The sequence below is a fragment of the Stegodyphus dumicola genome, chromosome 3 (genome assembly GCF_044657685.1).
Source record: "Stegodyphus dumicola isolate Sdum_Otavi_A_Nest chromosome 3, ASM4465768v1".
NCBI lineage: Eukaryota > Metazoa > Arthropoda > Arachnida > Araneae > Eresidae > Stegodyphus > Stegodyphus dumicola.
This window is the reverse complement of record NC_140770.1, coordinates 152,622,689-152,644,641: the sequence shown is the minus strand read 5'-3', so window position 1 is coordinate 152,644,641 and position 21,953 is coordinate 152,622,689. Positions and strand designations below refer to the sequence as shown.

The 21,953-nt window shown below is 33.6% G+C and overlaps 1 protein-coding gene across 2 annotated transcripts in view; it reads left to right on the top strand.

The window, feature by feature from the left end:
• Positions 1 to 8,701: 8,701 nt before the first annotated feature.
• The window catches only part of csul (protein arginine N-methyltransferase 5), a 128,784-nt gene continuing 115,532 nt past the window's right edge, over positions 8,702 to 21,953 (top strand). Inside the window, exon 1 of one of the 2 annotated variants that reach the window (XM_085813494.1) lies at positions 8,702 to 8,855. In XM_085813494.1, the coding sequence (XP_085669620.1) occupies positions 8,767 to 8,855 (89 nt within the window). In that variant the 5' untranslated portion in view covers positions 8,702 to 8,766. The remainder of the gene's footprint in view (positions 8,856 to 21,953) is intronic. The other variant, XM_085813495.1, reaches the window with a different exon arrangement.

The window sequence follows — 21,953 nt, the reverse complement described above, 5'->3', positions numbered from 1 at the left end:
TCACGTGCTTAATAATCTAACAAACCAAACCAAACACAACCCGAGCGAGGACTCGTAGTCAAGGCACGTCATCATGAAAAGCTAAATAAATTGTCTCATATTCACATTAAACATGCGCAACAAACATTCGCTAAAACTGATATGCAGGCAATCCATTCATCAGGATTTGAACCCGCTTCAAACTATTAGTATTCAACGATTTTACCGCTACTTCGTTGGCGGCCTTTTGTAGTATCTATAAGAAAAGTAATCGCAAAGACACAATTATTGCGTACCGACGGATGAACTAAGTTCGGAATTTAAAGAATAACTTTCATTCGTGCTATTGCTGTTAGCATTGACATTTGGACAGATATTAATTTATTTTAAATTCTTTTAATGTAATTAATTTATATCTTTAAATAATTGATCTTCTGACTGTAATTTTTTGTGCGCAGTATATCTAACCCTTCCGTACACTAACTGTTTTAATTAATTTACACTCCATTAATTTTAAGAGATTTTATATCGATAGATTTCTTTCCAAAAATGTTTCAAGGATTACATATTTTTTTCTTTAGATTTCAAAACATTTTGTATTTAAAATCTTAATAATAAAATTTTTAAAACAAATATTTCTAGAAATTCCTTCGGCGTATTCATTTATTCCATTTAGTTGAAGTCTCGAGTAGAATATCTTCCTTTCAACATTCATATAATTTTTATATGTCAGTTCGCCATTTCTACGGAGCATAGAGCCACACATACGAGTACAAAACTCAGGCATGCTGCACAGTTTTAACATTTAAGAACAGCACAGTTTTAACATTTAAGAATGTAAAAAGAAGAATATAACATTAACGCGCATTTGAAATACGAAGGAAAACAAGAAAGCTGGTTGCAAAATTTTATATTGTTTCCTGACGAATCAGAAATTGTAATCATTTTTCAATACAAAAATAAAATATTTGATTCTATAACATATAGGCATAAAGGCGTCCTCCGTTACAATTCTTATTTTTTCTTGTTTCTACTAAAATTCGGCAATGTACTATAACAACGTCGGATCCTGTTTGACTTTCATTTGTATAAAGTACCACAAGGCAAACAGTTGTAAAACGATTTATCTTCTTTCGCAAACTTTTAGTCGGCACACAGATAATACATACCTGCTGTCTGACAAAGATACTTCACTCTAAGGACTTTTTCCTAAAGTGCTCTTTTGAAAGATACTTCACACCCTATTAAGAGCTTTGTGTCAACTGACAGCCGCCTGCAGAAAGGTAGGGGAAGGAAGACCAGATCGCGTCGTCTAAACACGTCTTAAGCAATCTTCGCGAAATTCGGGCTTCGTGTATACACGTCTTAAGCATTTTTCGTGCGATTTGAAATTCGTGTAAAGACGTCTTAAGCATTTTTAAAGAAATTCCAAAAACGTTTAAATACGTCTTAAGCAGTTAAAGGGTTAAAACTATAACTCTGTCACCTTCCTTGAATTCTTTATGACGAGTCTTTCGGTTACGGTAGAATGCATAAGCTTGTTGCTTTCCAACATCTGTAAGTCCTGCGTATTCAGCAGGTTTTTCCAATTTCGTCTTCAAATCATTCAGATAATCGGTAACTGAACTTAACTGTCCATGAGGAACAGGAGTTTCATTAGTCCATGAAGATTTCAAAATAGACAACGGGCCATTAGGACGTCTTCCATAAAGCATTTAGAACGGACTAACACCAGTCGTAGCATTAGGAACTTCTCGATAAGCCCAAAGTAAGTACGGTAGATGTTTCTCCCAATCTTTGGAATGTTCCCTAACGGTATGATGTATCATTCCCTTTAAAACAGCATTAAATCTTTCTACCAGGCCATTTGAACTTGGATGATAAGGAGTCGAGAACTTTGGGGACGACAATGGCACCGCTTCGGACCACCTTGTACATTGATCAACAGCACACAGAACATATTTGTAACCTCTACAGCTTGGCTCTACAGGTCCTCAGATATCCACATTAATTACCTGGAATGGTTCTTTAGGACGTGTTACTGGCGTAATCGGAACTTCATTAAAGGGACACTTTTTCGCTTGAAGTTGACAAGAAGTACAAGCACTGCAGTATTCATTTACATCTTTCTTGATTTCAGGCCAATAGAACGAATATCTCAAACGTTCGGCTGTCTCCTTGGTTGGCAGGTGACTTCCCCATAAGCTAGAATGAGCTAAGTCCAAAATTTGTTTCCTTCTTTCTTTAGAAACGACTAACTGGTGAACTCTTTCTCCTAAAACTTTATGATACAAAAAGTTGTCAATAACAATAAAGTTATTACTTCCGTTCTTAACATTTTGCCAGCATGTTTTTAAAGATGGGTCATTCATTTGTTGCACTCGAAACAGTTCTGAAACCGAAACACATTGATCGTGTATTGTGCTACCTTTGGAATCATCCTTACCTGTATCTTCATATACAAGAGCACAGCATTCTGTTATCTTCTTAACAGTTTCATTACATTTTTCATTAATTAGGTTTTCGCTATCATGGTTAAGTATTTCGTCAAAATTTTCAGTTTCATGAAAAGGCATTTCATCGAAACTATCAGCAGTAATGTTTACATTTCTACATTCAAAATTAAACTTGCTTTTATCATCTTCCCTTAACTCATTAAAAGCACTTAACGACAAGAGTAAATCATTACATAACTTATCCACCACTGCACATGTTATAAAAATAGGTGACATAAATTTATCATTTTCAGAATACATTATTAAAGGTAGGTTAATGAGAGGAGCTTTTAAAGCTTGCCCGAAAGCTGACGTTAGGATAACACTTCCATGTGGTGTACGGTATTTTTCTGGTACAATGTCGGCCTTGACAACGGTTAATTGCGTGCCTGTATCTGCTACTGCATTAATTAATTTACCATCACATATAAGTTTAACGGTTGGCAAGTCATCTATTAATTCTTTAACTTCTTGATTCGCAGTAAAATATTTAGAAGAAATCTTGGCAGTTACTGCTTTAGAATTATTCTTAATTTCTTCTCTAGCAACCCTTTCCTTATCTTCATGCAACAATATATTATGATACTTAGAATTACATTTTGAACATTTTAATTGAGAAGGGCAATTTTTTGTTCTACAGTTCCTTTCGAAACAAAGAAAGCACCGATTAGAAGCCCTTAAACTCTTTTTCCTTTCTTCCGGAGACATAACGCATTTTTCCGAAGCATGATTTTCGCTTTCGCAAAATAAGCAAGGGAAAGTTCTGCAATTTTGCTTACATTAGGGGAATAGCTGGCGCCAAATTTGTTGGCGTTGAATGAATTCCGAGTGTGGAAGTTGTTTCGCTTTTCATTTGGTTGTGAATGCCTTCCAAGAGAATTAGCGTGACTCTTAGAATAAAATAAATTTAATGAAGTTCGTTCGTGACTTTCAATTTCCCGTTTTAGAAATTTCATGAGGTTGTCGACATTAAAAGTTTCCTCATCTGCGTTTTGACGAGCAAAATCAAGCGTTATATCCTGAGGTATGCATTTCATTAATAAAGGGTATAGTAAATTTCCATACGATTCGGTCTTGACCCCTATCGAATTTAGTAACCTTACTTGTACGTTGCAGGTATCATATAATTCCCTCAAAGAATGAATGTCATTAGAAATTCGGACAGGCCGTAAATTTAAAAGTTTATGCATGTAAGAATTAATAAGGAGATCTTTTCGACCATACCTCTCTTTGAGAATTTTAAAAGCTTCGTCGTAGTTATAGATAGAGATAAGTAGTGTAGATAAAGAAAAGCCTTCTATTGTTTTTAAAGCTGCACCGTCTAACAGACTAAGCAAGTAATTAAACTTATCTACTTTAGATAGTTTTTCGTTTTGATTTATTGCCGTGTCAAAAGAATTGTAAAATGTCTACTACATTTCAGCATTCCCATCAAATTATCAATCATAATCTTTGGCAATTTAACATTATAATCAGAACTTTTATCGACACCAGAAATACATAAATTGTTACTATCATTAGAAGAACCATTAGAAACTAGCGAATTATTGCTATTTCTTTTTTATTTCAATAATTTTGTGCCTCTAAAGCTCCATTTCGCAATCTTTTCTTCGTATTTCAAGGCACTTTCGACTTCGGTTTCAATGTCATTAACATCAGTCAAAGTTTTAATTTTTTTCATCTAACGCTCTCAAAGAAATAGCTTTTACTTTTAAAATTTCCAGTGATTCTTCAAGGTCTTCAAGGTTACCGACTGCAATTAATGATTCAATAGCATTTGTTACTTTAGTAATGGCTGAACGAATAACTTCCCGTTCTTTCTTAGATTTCGTTAGCTCTTCAGCCATTTTTGTAACCTTGAATCCCACTTCTGACACCACTGTCATATCCTTCTTGTTGGGCTTGTAGATTCTGGATATGTATTTAATTCCTACCGTAGACGTATCGTACTGTGGGCATTACTTAACACACAAATAAAAATAATAAGTACAAACGATTAACACACAAGTATAACTGCGTATTTTGCATCTAAGCTGATATACAGCACGTTTCCTTCGTTACTTCGCAACTCCCTACTAACTACTCTTCTCTTGTAAGTCTCATGAGAGAGAGGCGTTGCAGGCCGTTCGGCTCAACTGCGCATGCGTGGTCATCACGTCATGACATTTTTCAAAACTTCAGGTATGCGGAGAAACGTAAACATAACTTTACGTATGATCTTTTGCAAAGTGGAAATTTTCTAAAAGGTTACATGTTTATAAACAATTTGTTAACAAGAATTTTATGATTAAAATACATTATTTTGTCTGAAAAGGTTATGCAACAACGTCATAAGTCAAATCATTGAAATATAGCACCGCGTACGCGTGTTTAATATTCCTAATGAATTTGAATAAAAAATAATTTTAATTTTTAGCAACCCATGATTATATCAATAATTTAATCTATTCAGGAATTATACCTATCACGTAGCTACAAATATACTATTCATTGTAGATACCAATAAGCAGTGAGTAAAAATATAACAAACTTTTAACAAAAGTAATAGGAAGAAAAATAAAAAAAAATTAAATAACTATAGGTTAAATCATAAACATATTATGGATAAGGTTCGAAGAATTTAATACTCTTTGCTTGATAAGCAAACAGCAAACATAATAATATATTCCGAATACGTATCCCAATCTGCTGCTACGGATAATCCCTTAGCAGCGAAAAAGTATCCTAAAAAGTATCCTTAGCAGTCCTCCTAGAAGAAGTACGTCATCCGATGACAACCATAACGTGGTCTACCATAATAAGCTGTTTTCCCCCGTTTTGGCGTTAAGGCTGTTCTCCGAACCTTATCGCACATTATCTTGCACACACACACACACTAAAAGAATTAAGTTTCGAACTAATTTACAATATCATTTAAATTCAGATTGCATAAGTAAGTCAAGTGCAAAACCAAAACATGAAAATAAATTCACCAATTTAGCAAATTAAAATTAATCTAAAATTTTAAAAAAAAAATGCATAACTGAATGACTGTTGAGCAGGCAGAAGACAGACTTATCAAGGGGAAGTTGCCTCCTAACCTAACTCTTCAATTATTCAATTTGTGTTTCGTCATTCATGCAAGCAAGGGTAAAAGTCAAAACCAAAAGTATTGAAGATGCAGTGAAAGGAAATTGCAATACATATTCCTATTTATACCCTTTTTAAATCGATCCCACTAGTGGCCGAGCGGAAAATTCTCCGAACACTGGTAGTGCGGTCCGAGGTTCGAATCCCGCGAACGGGCTGGACGCATGCGCGTCATTACCAATGTATCTGTTATTACCAATATATCATTGGTAATGACAGATATATCATTGGTAACTTCCAGAAGCATAGAAGTTTAAAGCACAGAAAATCTGTTTTAAATATATATATATATATATATATATATATATATATATATATATAACTGTATAAATATATTAACAGATGCAGTGAAAGAAATTGCAGTACACATATATTTATACCCTTTTTAAATCGATCCTACCAGCGGCCGGTAAAGTCGCTGAACGCTAGAAGTTCGGTCCAAGGTTAGAATCCCACGAACGGGCTGGTTGCATGGACGTTTTCGTGGTTTTCCCCATGTGTGAAGTGTATACGAGCTAGTTTTCCTTAGAATGTCCTCCACGAAGGCAACTCTCACTTTAGGCAGATAGCCCTCGAGGCTTTGTCGTAATTACATAAAACCAAAACTAAGCACTTTTTTGATCTGAATAAATATACACAAAACTGATGTAATATCTAAAAGTAGACTACATTAAAAAATCTGATAACTAATTCTAAATCATGCATTATAATATTGACAAGAATTTAACCGAAAATTATACAGGAATTTAATTTGTTTTATGCAGGAGATTCTAGAAACTAATGGAAATTGACATTGATATCGGTACAGTTAAAACTACTTAAATAAATTTTTTAACTCAAAGCAATTTAATGTAAATGTTGAATTTAGGATGTGCATAGTTTGAATTATATACTGCATATTCTTTTATTCATGTCTAATGCATTACATTTTTATACACTACAAATTCAAATAAAAGTAGAGGGAAATACATTATAATTTAAAACATAAAATTTCAAAATTTATAAATTACTCATCAAAACATGAAATTAAGTACATTGATATATACATTAGTTTAAAAATTACAATTTTAAATTAAAAGTATGCACCCCTTCTTTAGATGTGAAATAGGAAAACACCAAATATATTATTTTCGCTAAATTTAATTAAGGCATTGGTAATGTAGAATAAATAAATAATGTAGATTCGTCAGCATCAAATGCGTTATTTCTATAGCGAAATACTCGAGTTTTTCACAAATCTTAAGAAATTAAAATATCTATTACGTACACTTTCAAAAACAATCCGTGACCTCCGCCGTCCTCAGTTTAGCTCTAAAGGCCCGTCCACACGAGTACGCTCGAAACGTAGCTGACGAACGCGCTTTTACGTTACCAGCGTAAAAGCGTACAAACGAGTACGCTTGCGAAGAGTGCGTTTAACCAATAGAATTATTTTGCGCAAAAATCACGTGACGCTGTAATATAGCGTCAACAGAGCTGTATCTTATTACTTCGCTGTTCTTCTGTATCTTTGCGGCGAGTTGTCCGAATCAGATGATTTTTTTTATAGCTGAAACTTTATGTGCAATTATTAAGCAGAGGCAAAACCGCAAAAAATGGCAAGAATGTGTCCGAAAGATTTATTTAGAGCGACCTGTTCAAAGAGATTTTTTTTTTTTTACTGCCTTGTTTGCGAAAGGAATATCTGGAATTATTAAATTCCTACTATTAGCTCACACTCTCCCTATATCTTGTTCAAATTTTCAGTACATAAATGCTTTTTATTCATCCACTCAAGTTCAAATACAATTTTTTAAACTTGCAGTGAATGACACTTGATGTTAATACAGCTTTTTCAGATATTAAATTTTTTTAAATTTTTAATTAAAAAAATTATGTTTGTATTTTTATTTATTTATTTATTTATTTTTGTATTTTAAAATTTTTCTTTGTGCATTTAAGTAGGAATTGACTTAATTTTTTTTGGGGGAGGTATATTACTTGTTTTTTAATTCCTTCAGGATGAGTATCGACCAGTTTGACAGACTTGCAGATTCTATATCGTATGAAAATTAGGATTTATAAAATTGGTTTGGAATACAGTATATAAACACCATCCACCATATAATAAAACCAACTTCATATTTTTTTTAACTCGCTGTCCCTTGGTCTTTTGTTTTTCTTTTTATTTATTTTTGAATTTAGAATGAGGTTCAAACTTTGGACAGTTTATGAGAAATTATGTGCATGATAAAATATGCAATAAAGTAAAAATAAAAAGAGAATTTATAGATGATATATGATAAAGAGATGCAGATATATTTTTACATAAGGATTTCTATTTGCACTGCACATTTTTAAACTAAATTAAAAACAATAATAATAATGAATAAAATAAGAAATAAAAACAATAATAATAGGTAAAATAAGAATATAATGATCCATGATTAAATATAAGAAACACGTTTCAAAATGAGAAAGCTAAGTGAATTATACCGTCTACGGGTGAGGTTCGAACTCGCTACCGTCTATCCGTCTTACAAAGAGAAGAAGAAAAAGGATTCAAGTAAGTTTCTTTCCTCTGCTCTTCCCAGTTATATATTTTCTCACTTCCTCTTTCTCACTTCCGTCATCAGTATTATTTCAATATGATAAAAAATCCTCTTTCTCATCCAATCTTTTCCTTAATTTAGCTTTGCGGATATTATTTTCTTGTGCCTCCTCTTCCTCCTCTCATCATCATCCTCATACTGCCATTTTCTTTTTTCTCTCTATCTTCTATCTAAAATGATTAATACTTTGTAGGCTTTCGGAAGGCAATATAACAACCATTTAACTGCCATTGTTGAGAAAGGAAGGAATCCTAGATATTAATACATTCTAGGAAAAGAAAAAAAAAAAAAAAAAAAAAGCAGCATCTGCCACAGAGATGGCAGTACCTCAGTAATGTCAATAACATTACCTCGATAACATTAAATTAAAACTTTACCATATCCACATCTATTATTACATTTATGGAAATAAATTTCAGTTTTATTTGTCAGATTTGAAGGTTTAAATTCTTAACATTGAAAACTCCTTTATAATTCTGTCTCTAATAGTTTTGTTTCTAACATTCTTTCATAATACATCGCTTGATTGGCATCGGGTGACTATCCTGCTAGACCAATTCGTAAATTTCGAAATGCCGACGAGGGAACATATTTCATGCGGTATTTTGTACCATAGTGTGAATGACATTTATGATGCATTAGGAAATGCATCTCAGTCCGGGTGAGTGTGATAAACTGATCGATTTGTTTTAATGTTTTGAAAATATAAAGATTAATTGTAGATTATTGTATTTGAATCTTATTCTTTCTGCTATTATTGTTCACTTATATTTGATTTTTTATGTATATTTGAATATTATTTATATCGGAATATTGGTTCATATCTGTCATCACTGTAATTTTTCGCGCATTGCATGATTTAGCATCGTTAGTTGTAAACTGAAACTCTTCTATTCGCATCACGTGGCCAGTTTATTTTCCCGCCACATGCATAATTTCCCCGAGATATAGCATTAATCATACATAAGCGATCGTATATTTTCGGATGCAGTGCCGAACAGGCTAGTTCCAGCGACCTAAAAAAAAGCCTTGTTTGAAGTATAATGCTATTAATTCAGACAATTAATTCTCTTTTTTTCCCCCCTAATCTTGACATGCTTCACTAAAACTACCCAAACTTGATTCCATATGATTTCTGTCTTTTATGCGTGAGAGAGTATGGCTGCTGTGATGTTCAGTACTAATGTATATTCATGTTCTCAGAAGCACTGTCCACTATTAAAGGTGGTCATGAGAGGTTTCCTTGTATTTTTTTGTTGACATACACAATGTTTTTGCAGCTATTCCCACTAAGTGAAATTCATTATTAATGCTACAGATTTAAAAGAAATATAATTGATCTAATTTTGGAAGAAACCTCACTCAGTGTCAGTTTAATACTGGGACATTTTTTAATTTTTAAAGTATTTAATATATTTTTCTAAATGCAGTATTTCAGTGAATAATTTGTTATCTGATAGCTCGTTCGTAAAGTATTCTTTTCAGAAATTATGCTTTCTTTCTCATCAGTGGGGGAGATACTAGGGGGTGTTAATGGGATTCAAGTAGTGGAAAGGGGAGGCAGTAAGAATCCACTTGAAAAACTTGGTTATCTGAATAATTTTAAAATAAATATTTAAGTATATGATGACAGAAACACTACAGTCGTGAATCTGTGTAAGAATTTTACCATTACATAGTTTGGCTGTTGTATTTGTGTGTACTCAAAAATATGTCAGAAACATCACAGTTTTACTGAATATTGAAATTAAGGGTATGGATAGTTTTTTTTTTTTTTTTGTTCCAAGGGATCATATAAATATAAAATATCAGCTGTTAGTCTGAAATTCTTAAAACTTATTTGTAAACTTTACACACTTCTCGATATATGCCACTACATGTGTCATGGCAGAAAACTGCAGATTTTATAAAATTTATTACTGTAACAGTTTTGAGAAGTCTTTAACTGTTAATAGTCTGTTTCCATACTGCATGATAAATTTCAATTAAAAGTTAAATACAGTGCAAGTGTTATTAATATCTAAAAATTTTAGCATGTGTTCGCTCAATGCCTGTAGATTAGAGAAGGCATTTAAGATATTATTGTTACAAAGATAGGAGCATTGAACAAATTCAAAGAAAATACTGAGCAAAAACAACTTTAGAAAAAGGATGCTAAACCAAATAATGGTTTGGAATAATTTCATTTTATAATATTTTCAATTGAAGATAAATTTAAAATTTTTACTTTCCATTTTCTAAGTCTGAAATGCAACTCGAGTAATGGTTCAGAAATTCTTTCACATAACATCTTGTTAATATTGTGAGCTTTTCAAAATTGTTTCTAGAAAGCACCAGGCCCATCTAAATGCATTAGCTAATTGTGCACTAGCCCCAGGGCCCTAATTCATTTATATTTCATTTATTTGAGTGATTATTGTAGGAGTTCCAGAGCAATGGTTTGCTTGGTTCTCATAATTCAATAAAGATCGGACTGAAACGTACAGTTAATTACTGAATATGCTTCTAATCGTACAAAAAATGTGTTCAGTGACAGTAGAGAGCAGCACTAATAAAAAATTCCAAGGCAGTACATTATAAGGATAAAGGACACTTATTTACATTTTAAGATGAGCTGGTCCATGTACAGTTTACCAAATTGTTAAAATATATTTACAGATTTGCTATACTGAAGAGATATCTGCTATAATTCATAAACATTGAGTATTTTACTGAATATCGTTAAAATTTTCCCCTGTTTTACAAATTTTATTTGGTCTAAAAATTTATATTTGAGGCAGTAAAAAGGTTTTTGGATGCAAGTACAAAAAATTAAATACTTTAATATTTTTAAATATAATAATTAATAAAATATAGCACAATACAAAGTCTGTAATCCGGACGTCCATTATCCGGAATGATCTTTAATCCGGACCTCAAAGCCGCAAACTTTTTTGTGTATGCTTTATGCATGCGCGTTTAATGTTTATGCATGTGCGTTTAGCACAAAAAGTGATGCAACTTAAACAACTTACATTGAAAGAAATGTTTAATAAAGTAATTATATTATATATATATATATGGCATATTAGCATTAAAATAAATATGTAAAATAGTCCCTTGAATCTCCATTTTAATTCCCCTTGTTTTAAAAATAGTAATTGCATATAACAGACATTTATAAACTGCATCATTTCCAGATTAATCCAGCTGGATTTCAGCTGGAATTAAAACTTTTTATTAATATTTAATAGAAAAATTCAAAAATGAACTTTGACCACAACATTCTTCTGGGATACAACACATTCCCGCTCTTGTTTGCTGTCTTGCAAACATCTTGCCGCATACTTTTCATTCATCTTATTGTCATAAGGTCAAATAGACAAAAAGGTAATCAGAATGGGCATGCAGATTATGTCTATTACAATGTGCGCAGTTCATATATGTGTGTATTCATATTAAGAATATGCTTCTCAAAAATAACAAAAATTTTGTTCTATTGGCCATGATTGAATTATTCTTCATTTATTACAACATTAAATGCAGTCAAAAGTCTTTAATCTGGACGTCCATAATCCGGAATTATCTATAATCCGGACCTCAAAGCTACAAACTTTCTGTGCATGCGTAAACACATAATGCCTTTTTACTTCCAAAAACCTTTTTACTGCCTCAAATGCGTTTATGCATGCGCATATGCATTGAAGCATGCACATAATACCTTTATGCATGCACATATGCGTTTACACATGCACATTTAATGTATAACAGACGGTATAAGCTAAGCTAAAATTGGTTAATCTATGGATTATGATAACTCGGCGATTTTTTAGTGAAAATTTGGCCACCAACCCTGCTACAGCAACCTGCTAGTTTTTGTTTGGACGCCATTTTTCATGAAGTAAAGGCTTTTTTTTTTACTCAACATTTTTTTCCAACAATCTGGTAGCCAAATTATGCTTATGCTAGAACTTTTATGGAACAAAAGTGCTTAATCATGACGAAGATTAGGTGCGAAATTGGGAGAAAGTGCAGAATCGCAAACTGCTTGCCGCGTTTTTAAGAATTGCACATACACGGTAACCATGTACACGTCGACTTATTTTCACTTAAAAAAACATCCCAGAATTGCACCAAAATGGCATTGCGCACACTCTTGACTTTATCCATGTACACTACTAAACTCCTAGCTAGTAACCTTTATTGCCTTACCAAAATGTCGCCAAACTACCTGTTACCATATTCCAAAGATTAGCCCTAGAATTGTCTAATTATCTCTTTCAGCTAACGTTGCAGATTGCGTTGTTCCTTAATTTTCGAATTGGATCCGGCTTATTATTTTTTGCAGACTGTTAGAACAATTTTATAAAAGTAAGCTTCAACTTTCGATTATATCAAAAAGAATTTCTGATTCTGGAGCTGCCAAAGGATCTACAAAGCGAACACATGTTTTGATGTCCATCAAACAAAAAGTTGAATTGCCGCAAAAAATGGATAAAGGCATATCCTTTGTTTCTCTAACCATTCCGAAATCTGTTTACCAATTTCGCGCTGCTCTGCAGGGGGGGGGGGACGGACGTTGCAGTGTGCGATGAACTTGAAGTTGATCGGCCAGCACTATCCTTATCTTCAGGGCAGATGCTTTTATTTTATTCGGCTTATAATTCCTTACTAAATGTAGTATTTCATCTTGATGTATTCCGTCTATAATATGATTTAAATCAAATTCCTCGTCATCACGAATACACATCAAATAGTTTTCTGGTTGCAATTTTCTAATTTCGACTATGTATGCTTTATGCATGCGCTCGTTGAAAGAAGTGTTTAATAAAGTAAACAAATAAATATTAAGCTTTTTTTATTGTAAATTTTGATACCCTTTAGATCATAATTGCTCTTTATTTCATAAATTACGGTTTCATATTTTTAATTTTGTAATTTCTGCATACCATCTTACCAGATTTAAACTGATGATCTACTATCCAGAAAAACCGATAATCTGGAATCGCCGAAGTCCCGACGAGTATGGATTACGGACTTTGTACTGTATTCACCATATTATTATAGATGCTTGGTAAGAGTAATCAAAAATCAGTGAATGATTTGTAATAAATTTAGGGTTTTTCCTAATTATTCGCATCTCCCTGAAAAGTATGACGAGTCCGGATTAAAGACTTTTGACTGTACTAGTGTTTTAAGATTTTAAAGGCCTTACTTCAGTTTTCTATTCATTGGGAATTCCTAGCATTTCTTGTAAAAGATATGGCAACCTAACATATACAGCATTAAAATTTTGCTTTAAGAAATATAAATCTGTTATTAGAAATATTATTAAAATAATAAAGATAGGGTACTCTTCTGTTATTGGGACCAGTGTCAGAAATGTATGTATGTGTGTGTATACTCGCATATACATGTACACATACACACGTACGTATGTACTTATATATATGCATAAATAAACACACACATGTGCATACTTAAATTTCTGAATCTGGTCTCGGTAACAGAAGAGTACCAAAAATAGTTAATAAAGTAAATTAATTAATAATAATTCAATAATATACTCTTCTATAATGGATTTTGTTTTTTTAAATCTTAGTTAATAATAATGGAACCACTCTTATACAGTAAGACCCCGCTTAACGCTGTTTCGGTTTAGCGCTCTTTTATTTCAACCTGGGGATTCCACGAAATCGCTCGCAGCATACGGGGATTCCCCGAAATATTATGCAGCCATAGGTTTCAAATACATATCCGAAAGAGTGTACTTGTATTTCTTGTTTGGTGCGGTATTGTACAGACATATTTTGAAGGGGTAAATGTGGAAGATGTCGAAGAAATAATTCAAGAAGCAGCGGCTAGTCTTTCTAATGATGAGCTCAAGGAATTAACTGAACAAGAAGAAAACAAAAATGTTGACAGCAGTGATTCAGAAGAAGAGCAAAAAGAACTTTCGATGGCGTTTGTAAGGAGTTTGTCTACCATAACTGAAATAATGGATCAATTCATTGAAAATGATCCGAATTTTGACAGGAGCTCAAAAGTAAGTGGTGTTAGAGATGCTCTATCTGTTTATGAAGAACTTTTAAGAGAACAACGCAAAAGAAAAAGGCAAACAACATTAGATGCTTTTGTCACAAAAAGGCAGAACACTGAAAACGCGGAAGGCTAACTAAATATGACTGACTTAGAATTTTATTTGTTTTTTTTAAGAATATTCGTTTTGTTATTTATATTTTGTTTTTATTTTTGCAAGAAATAATAATGTGGTATTAATTTGGGCTTTAAGAAATAAATGTTTGGTTTTATTTTTATTAAAAAAACATACTTTTTAAATTTAATATCTAACCAATTTCCTAGCCATCTTCCCCTAACCCCAATATTTACATGTAAAGATAGCCTCGTTTAGCGCTGTTTCACATTACGCTCTACTTTGATGGAATGCATCCCCCGCGTTAAGCGGGGTCTTACTGTACATGCCTTCGATTGGCAACAAGTTTCTCACGAAACATATTTGGCGAGAAATTCCACAGTGCCATATTACTATCTAAATTTTTTGTCTACATTTCGAATGTTAAGCCTAAAATGTCTGCAAAAACCACATTTTCTAACACAATTTACGCGAAAAATCCGAAATAAAAAATTTAGATAGCAAAAACGTAAAGATTCTAACCAAAAAAATATTTGACAGGAATCTATGTTTAAGATACAATAATCTATGTGTACAGGGACTGTTTTAACTTAAAAAAACATCAGAGAATTGCACAATATATGCAGCATAGGAATCTAGGAATTACACACACCTCACTAAAATAAACCAACAACAACAATAAATTTCAAACAATATCATGTACGCAGCGTTCTGTTTTAACTTTAGAAAACATCAACGAATTGCACAATCTAGGCATTGCACACAAATCAACAAAAGAACTAACTAAAATAAATTACAATTCAATAAACAACAATAACTGAATTGACTTATTCTATTTCCCGTCGATAGCTATATATCATAATAAAATAACACCACACACATTACACAGAAATAACACACTCTAATTTTAAATACATTTATTTTCCATAGCGACTCTCTGGCGCTAAGTTTCACCTCACAGCGTAACATATGAATCGCAACTTTGAATGTACCACAAAATCAAGTTTCTTACAGAATATATTTCAGCTTCAATTCTGGTGGTGCATGCACTATTAGACAAGATTCTGCTCTGACGCCAATTTCTCAGCTAATACAAAACAATAACGACAGAAGTTCATAGCAAAGAAGCAATGAACGTAACATTCTACAAAATAAAAATTACAATAAAATAAAATGAACTTACCATTGTGAATGCTTCTTCAAACAGCAGAAATATCAATTTCAAATATCAGCAAAACTCATCAATTTCCACCACTTTATCCACCCCACCTCACCCCCCCATCTTCTGAGACACGGAGCATACATTCGTGAATAAAATTTCGTCAGTCACACAACGTCTGTGAACATAAGTGCCACGATTTTGCTATATCACATGTCTTTCTGCGATTCAAAATTTCGAAAGTAACGATAAAAACTTCCTCCAAATTCAACTTATAAGGTATTTCTCCTGCCTTCTTAGCGAGCCTTCGTGGTATAGTGGTCTGCACACTCAGCGCATAATTGAGAGGTCCGCGGACCGATTCCTGGCGAGGGTGTTGCTAATTTTTCATTTTGCCTGCTTTCAAAACAATACCTAATGTCTACAAATTTACTACAGGAAAACCAGGATCCAAATCTTGAATTTCACTGACAGCCACATACTTTAACTGCAACCATTTGCTTGCAAACCCACACAAGTTCATTGAAAACAGCATTCTTCGTACGAGTTCTCATATCATCTGCGCATTTCTGACAACCACTCCAGCAAAATAAAGTTTCAACGTCAGAAGGGTTGCCATACAAACAACATCGTGCTTAAAACCAATTGCAGAACACACAATTGCTCCAAAAACCAGCGCAGAACACATATCGCCACATTTTGATGTAAAAGCAAAGTTTAAATTTTTATAAAATTAAACATTTAGCAGCAGTAGCAATAGGAGCTCCCTAAGATTATATGTTGTGCAGACATTGAAGACAATAAAAAGGTTTCAAACTTAACCAATTTATTAACAATATATATAAATAAAAATAAAAACACAATGAATAAATTTAAACAATATCAGTAACTTAGAAATTATAATATAACCATCACTATCAAAAATTTCATATATTAAATAATATTTTACCTGGTCTCCAAAATACTGGCATTCAATACGCGAAGAACGTGTCCTAAACAGAAATTAGCTACACTGTGAATAGGTCCACGCTTAATGATCAAGAAAGCACCTGAAAATTAAATTAAGTCATTGAGAGCACTTAAACCCGGCCTAACTCCGCTCACTGTAGTTGAACACGAGGAATCATAGCCCAGTAAAACATCGCCGCTAACTTATGTTAAATGCCGCCCTCATGAAGAACATGGTTGCTGCCCATGGCAGTCACTTACATTGTAGCCTCTTTTGAGAATCCAGGAGGAGTCATCTTGTAGACTGGAACCAAGAAACTTATTCGGGAAAAGTCATCTTGTAGACAGGAACCAAGGAACTTATTCCAGAAAAGTCATCTTGTAGACTGGAACCAAGGAACTTATTCCGCAAAAGTCATCTTGTAGACTGGAACCAAGGAACTTATTCAGGAAAAGTCATCTTGTAGACTGGAACCTCGGAACTTATCCTCGGACTGCACGCATCGCAAGACGTCTTTCAATAGGGGCTGGAAACCGCACACCCAAGAGCCAAGAAAGCAGGAACTAGAAGGAATGAGCCAGAGCGACGCGAGATACTTATACCAGAAGTAGGCATGACGTCATCTCACGGCAACCAATCAGCTATTGGCATGACTCGGCTTTCCAGATGACATAACATCACGTTTCGTTTTGGCATCTTAATTAGGCTGAAACAGTCCGTTCTCAACACAAACAGTGGCAGTGAAAAACGAAGTAGAAGTAACTACTATATCCCTTTAAAAATGAGAACTAAGCCTAATAAATATTTCAAGGAGGAGAGATGATGCAGAAAAAGGGTTACAATAAGTTATATTTTCCAACAAATGCCCCCTACATCATCATCTCCGACCTGAAATAAAACTGAACGCCAGTATCTTTACAAAATTCAAAACAAGAATAAATAAATATCACAATTTCATTCAATTCAGAAGTTTTTAAGAAAAATTTTCCTTTAGGAACATCTTATTCTATTTTTCAAAATTTTACCATAACAAAAAAGTCCAACATGTTCGAAAACAATACAAAGACATATGTATGATCATACATTCAATACATTTACCCAGGGCCCTGGTCAATCATACAACATTCTACACTATACAGTTTTACATTTATCTAATACTCATCATAATATGACTTATAACATATTATTTTCAACTAAACAAAACTCTTAATTTAAATACACACAAAAACAAGTTTCACAAGAAAATTGCTGCACAAAATCTTATCAGGTTATGCTTAGTCAGCGGTTTTGTCATGGGATCAGCCAGATTATCTTTACTTGGAACATATTTTAAATCAAAAATTTCCCTGTTCAATAGATCACGAATGAAAAATAGTTTTACATCTATATGTTTTGTCGAGTTTTCAATGGATGATTTTGTAAAACATATAGCAGCCATGTTATCCGCAAACAATATTGCTTTTGAAATATAGTTACTTGCAATTTTAAACTGTATGCATTCATCCAAAATGTTTTTAAACCAAACTAATTCTTTTGCTGATTCAATCATGGAGATAAATTCAGCCTCCATAGTAGAAAAACTCACTCCCCTTTCTTTAAATGTACGCCAAGATACAGGTGATTCTCCCAACAAAGCTATTTGTCCACCAATAGGCACCATATCATCCCTGCTTGAAGCAAAATCCGAATCTGAATATATATTGAGCTTCAGTTCCTTGCATACCAGTTTAAGTTTGTGATGTCTGGTATTGGAGACGTATCCTAAAAGTTTAAGTGATCCTTCCCAGTGAAACTTACCAGGATTGCTTTGAAACTGAGAAAAATATTAACAGCATAGGCTATATCCGGACGAGTACGATTGCAAAGAAACGAGAGACATCCCAAAACATTTCTATAAGGATAATTCATCATTTCAGTCGTTTCTTCTTGTGTACTGGGACTTTGAGTATTTCACACCTTTAACTATTGGAAGGGAAGTAATTTGTATTTTGAAAGACTTGAATCAATCAACTATGTCTTCTATATATAATTGCTGATGAATCAAAACACTATTGTTCTCATATTCAAATTCCACACACAAAAGCTTTCTTGTTTTACCCAAAATTTTCAAATCAAAATGTGAATTCAGGATTTTTAATATCCTTTTAGCCTGAACTTCACTTTTTCCAAACACAACAATATCATCAACATAAACCAACAGAATGACAAAATCTTTAAAACGATAGACACAATTACACCACTCAAACTTGATAAGCACTACGTTACATAGTGTTCTATCCAACTCATAGTACCATAATCGCCCACTCTGATGCAGACCATACAAGGCTCTATCTAAACGACACACAAAAGTTTCTTTATCTCGCTCTACAAAACCCTGAGGTTGAGACATGTAAATTTCCTCTGATAAAGGAACATAGAGATGGGCACTTTTAACGTCGCACTGTATGTTTGCCCATCCAAGGTGTGCAATTAAAAGACAGAAAAAGAGCCTTATTACTGAAAAGTTAACTACAGGAGAGTAGGTTTCGTCATAGGTATCGTATTTAATTTGCCGATAACCCTGAGCAACTAAACGAGCTTTAAAACAAACAATGGTTCCAAATTCGTCACGTTTAATGTTGAAAATCCATCTGCAACCTAGTGGAGTCTTGTCTTTAGGAAGTGGAACAAGATGCCATACCTTATGCTTTCGCATGTTGGCCATTTCCTCTTCCATTGCTTCTATCCATTTAAGCTTTTCTGTGGATTTCATTGCCTGGTTATAAGTGTATGGAATTAAAACTTCTAGTCAGCTATCTTGGGTATATGACGTTGAAGGAGTGCCAGTTGGGTCGATTTCACCACTATAAGTATTGCTTCCCTTGAAATCAAACAAGGTAGGATCATACTGAATGTTATGCTCAGTGCAATACCTTTCTACATCATTTGGTGATCGTAGTCTTTGATTAGACCCCCTCTCAAAATAGTACACATCTGTACGAGTGCCGTCTGGCCTTAGAACAGGTTTATGAAGCCAAGTTACTTGTCTCAATGTAGATTGAGTGTCAGTGCTAGGTATAGAAGAGGGTACACTGGTATCAATTCTTTCCTCTATTTCAGGAAAATAGCCAACTGGAGTATCAGTAAATTGGAACTCTATCCTCTCTTCAGATTCCAAATCAGGAAGGGTGCCCAGTGCAGCTCCACTGCCACTTTTCTGCATTCCAATTGACTCTTTAAAAGTAGCATTTAAGGTTTTTACTACCTTTTGCTCATTTTCCAACCAAATCTTGTATCCCTTTGTTCGTACACTGTACCCAATCAATCGGCCCTTCGTTGCCTTTGGAATTCCCACATAGGCAATCGTTCCAAATGCCTTAAGGTGACGCACTGATTGTTTGTGCTTAGTATACAATTCGAATGGGGTTCTATCTTGGCCCTTATGACAACAAAATACATCACTGCATCTGACCAAAATTCAGGACTCATTCCACTATCATGTAAAATTGCACGTACATTGTTGAGAGCTGTCTGATTGAATCTCTTACAAACTCCATTTTGTTCCGGAGTATATACGTCTGTAAATTCATGCTTTACACCATTTTTATTACAATATGACCTGAATTGTTCATTATCATATTCTCGTCCATTATCAGTCCTAAAGTATTTCAACTTAAGGTTCAAAGATCTTTCAGCACGTGCTATATGCCTTTCGAATACTTCAAACCCCTGACTTTTCTCTACAATGGGGTACACTACCACATAACGAGAATATTCGTCAATAAAGGAAACGAAATAACGTTCACTATTCCTACCTGGAATGTTAATAGGTCCCCATACATCAGAAAAAACCCTTTCAAGCGGCCTCTTTACTTAAATACCTTGTAAGGGTCTATAGGAGATTCGTCTTTGATTTGGCAATGTTCACAAAACAAATTAGGTGAGTGCTTTAACACAGGAAGACCTCGAACTGAATGTCTCTTACTAGTCCTGACAATAGCATCATAATTTATATGACCAAACCGACCATGCCATAATTCACTATTGTTATGCTGAACTGCGGATGCCTCAAATTTCACAGATTTGCCCCCCCCTTTTCACTATTTTCGGGAATACATGATAGTTACTTCCTATCAACTTAGCCTTCTACAAAGTTTCATTTTCATCATCAGTAACTTTAATTTGCCCATTTTTACCATAAAATCTCACTTCATTGATATCCACCTTAGGTCCAGATATTAAATTTCGTCTCAGTTCAGGTGAGTATAAAACATCCTTAAGCAAAATAACTCTATCCCCAAATTTCATTTTAACGGTACCCTTCCCATGAATTGGAAAAGTTACCCCATCAATAGCTGCTAGCATATTCTCATTCTTCACAGGAGAAAAAGTATCGTACAATTCACGATTTTTACAAAAATGATGAGATGCAGCAGTATCAAAAATCCAACTATCATCATTTTCCTCCAAATTGTTAACATTAGCTTGAGCTATAAAATGGGACTGAGCATGGGAATTATTTTTACCTTTACACAACTTGGGTTTATTCTTACACTTAGGAGATGTTTTATTACTACTAGATACAGCTGAGGAAACAGAAGAAACAGGTGAGGGTGATCTGGAAAAATTACCTTTCATTCTACAGTATTTTTGAATATGACCTGAACGACCACATTTATAACACTTGAGCCCTTTAATCTGCTTAAATTTGGGTTCACAGTGAGTACTTTAAACTTCTATAGTCTTATTAGAATTTTCCCTATCTATCTCTCTTAAATTAAGACACGTTTCCTCTGCTAGCATTTCAAGTTCAACATTTTTAAATATGAACTTTTCATCTGGCCACCTCAAAACATTCTGAACTACTTGATCATATTTATCTGGAAGGAACCTAAGAAACTGAAAACATGTATACATCTCTTACAGCCTGATTAATATCAGCTAATTGTTCAGTTACCTGTTTTTAATCTAGAAGAAAAGAAACTAATACTTTCATTTGGCTTAATTTTATAATTTAAAAACTCTGAAACCAAGGACATATGTCTTGATCAATAATCTGGCTGAAAGTATTTGGCAAGCGTATTCCATGCAACTACCGGGTCATCAATTTCACTTATCAAGTTTCTATATTCAGGGCTTACATTCATATAAATTAAAGATAATGCCAAACGTTTTCTATTTTAATAGTCGGCAACAAATTCTTTTGTAATACCCTTAACATCATTTAAATCAGGACATTTTTCAATACCTTTGACCAAAAGCCATGCATTTTTCTCATTTAATACAAACTTCATATCTAGACCATGTAAAATAATTACATGCCTCAAGTTTAGCAATATTATGCATAACATTAACAGTAGCCATATTTGAATTTCACCAAAAACCGCCCCCACAGTCTCTCAAGTCCTAAATTAACTTTAAACTTCAAAAGTCTGCACTAAAGATAACTCAGGGGATGGGCCCATAACCAAAATGATGCAAAACCAAAGTTTAAGTTTTATAAAGTTAAACATTTAGCAGCAGTAGCAATAGAAGCTCC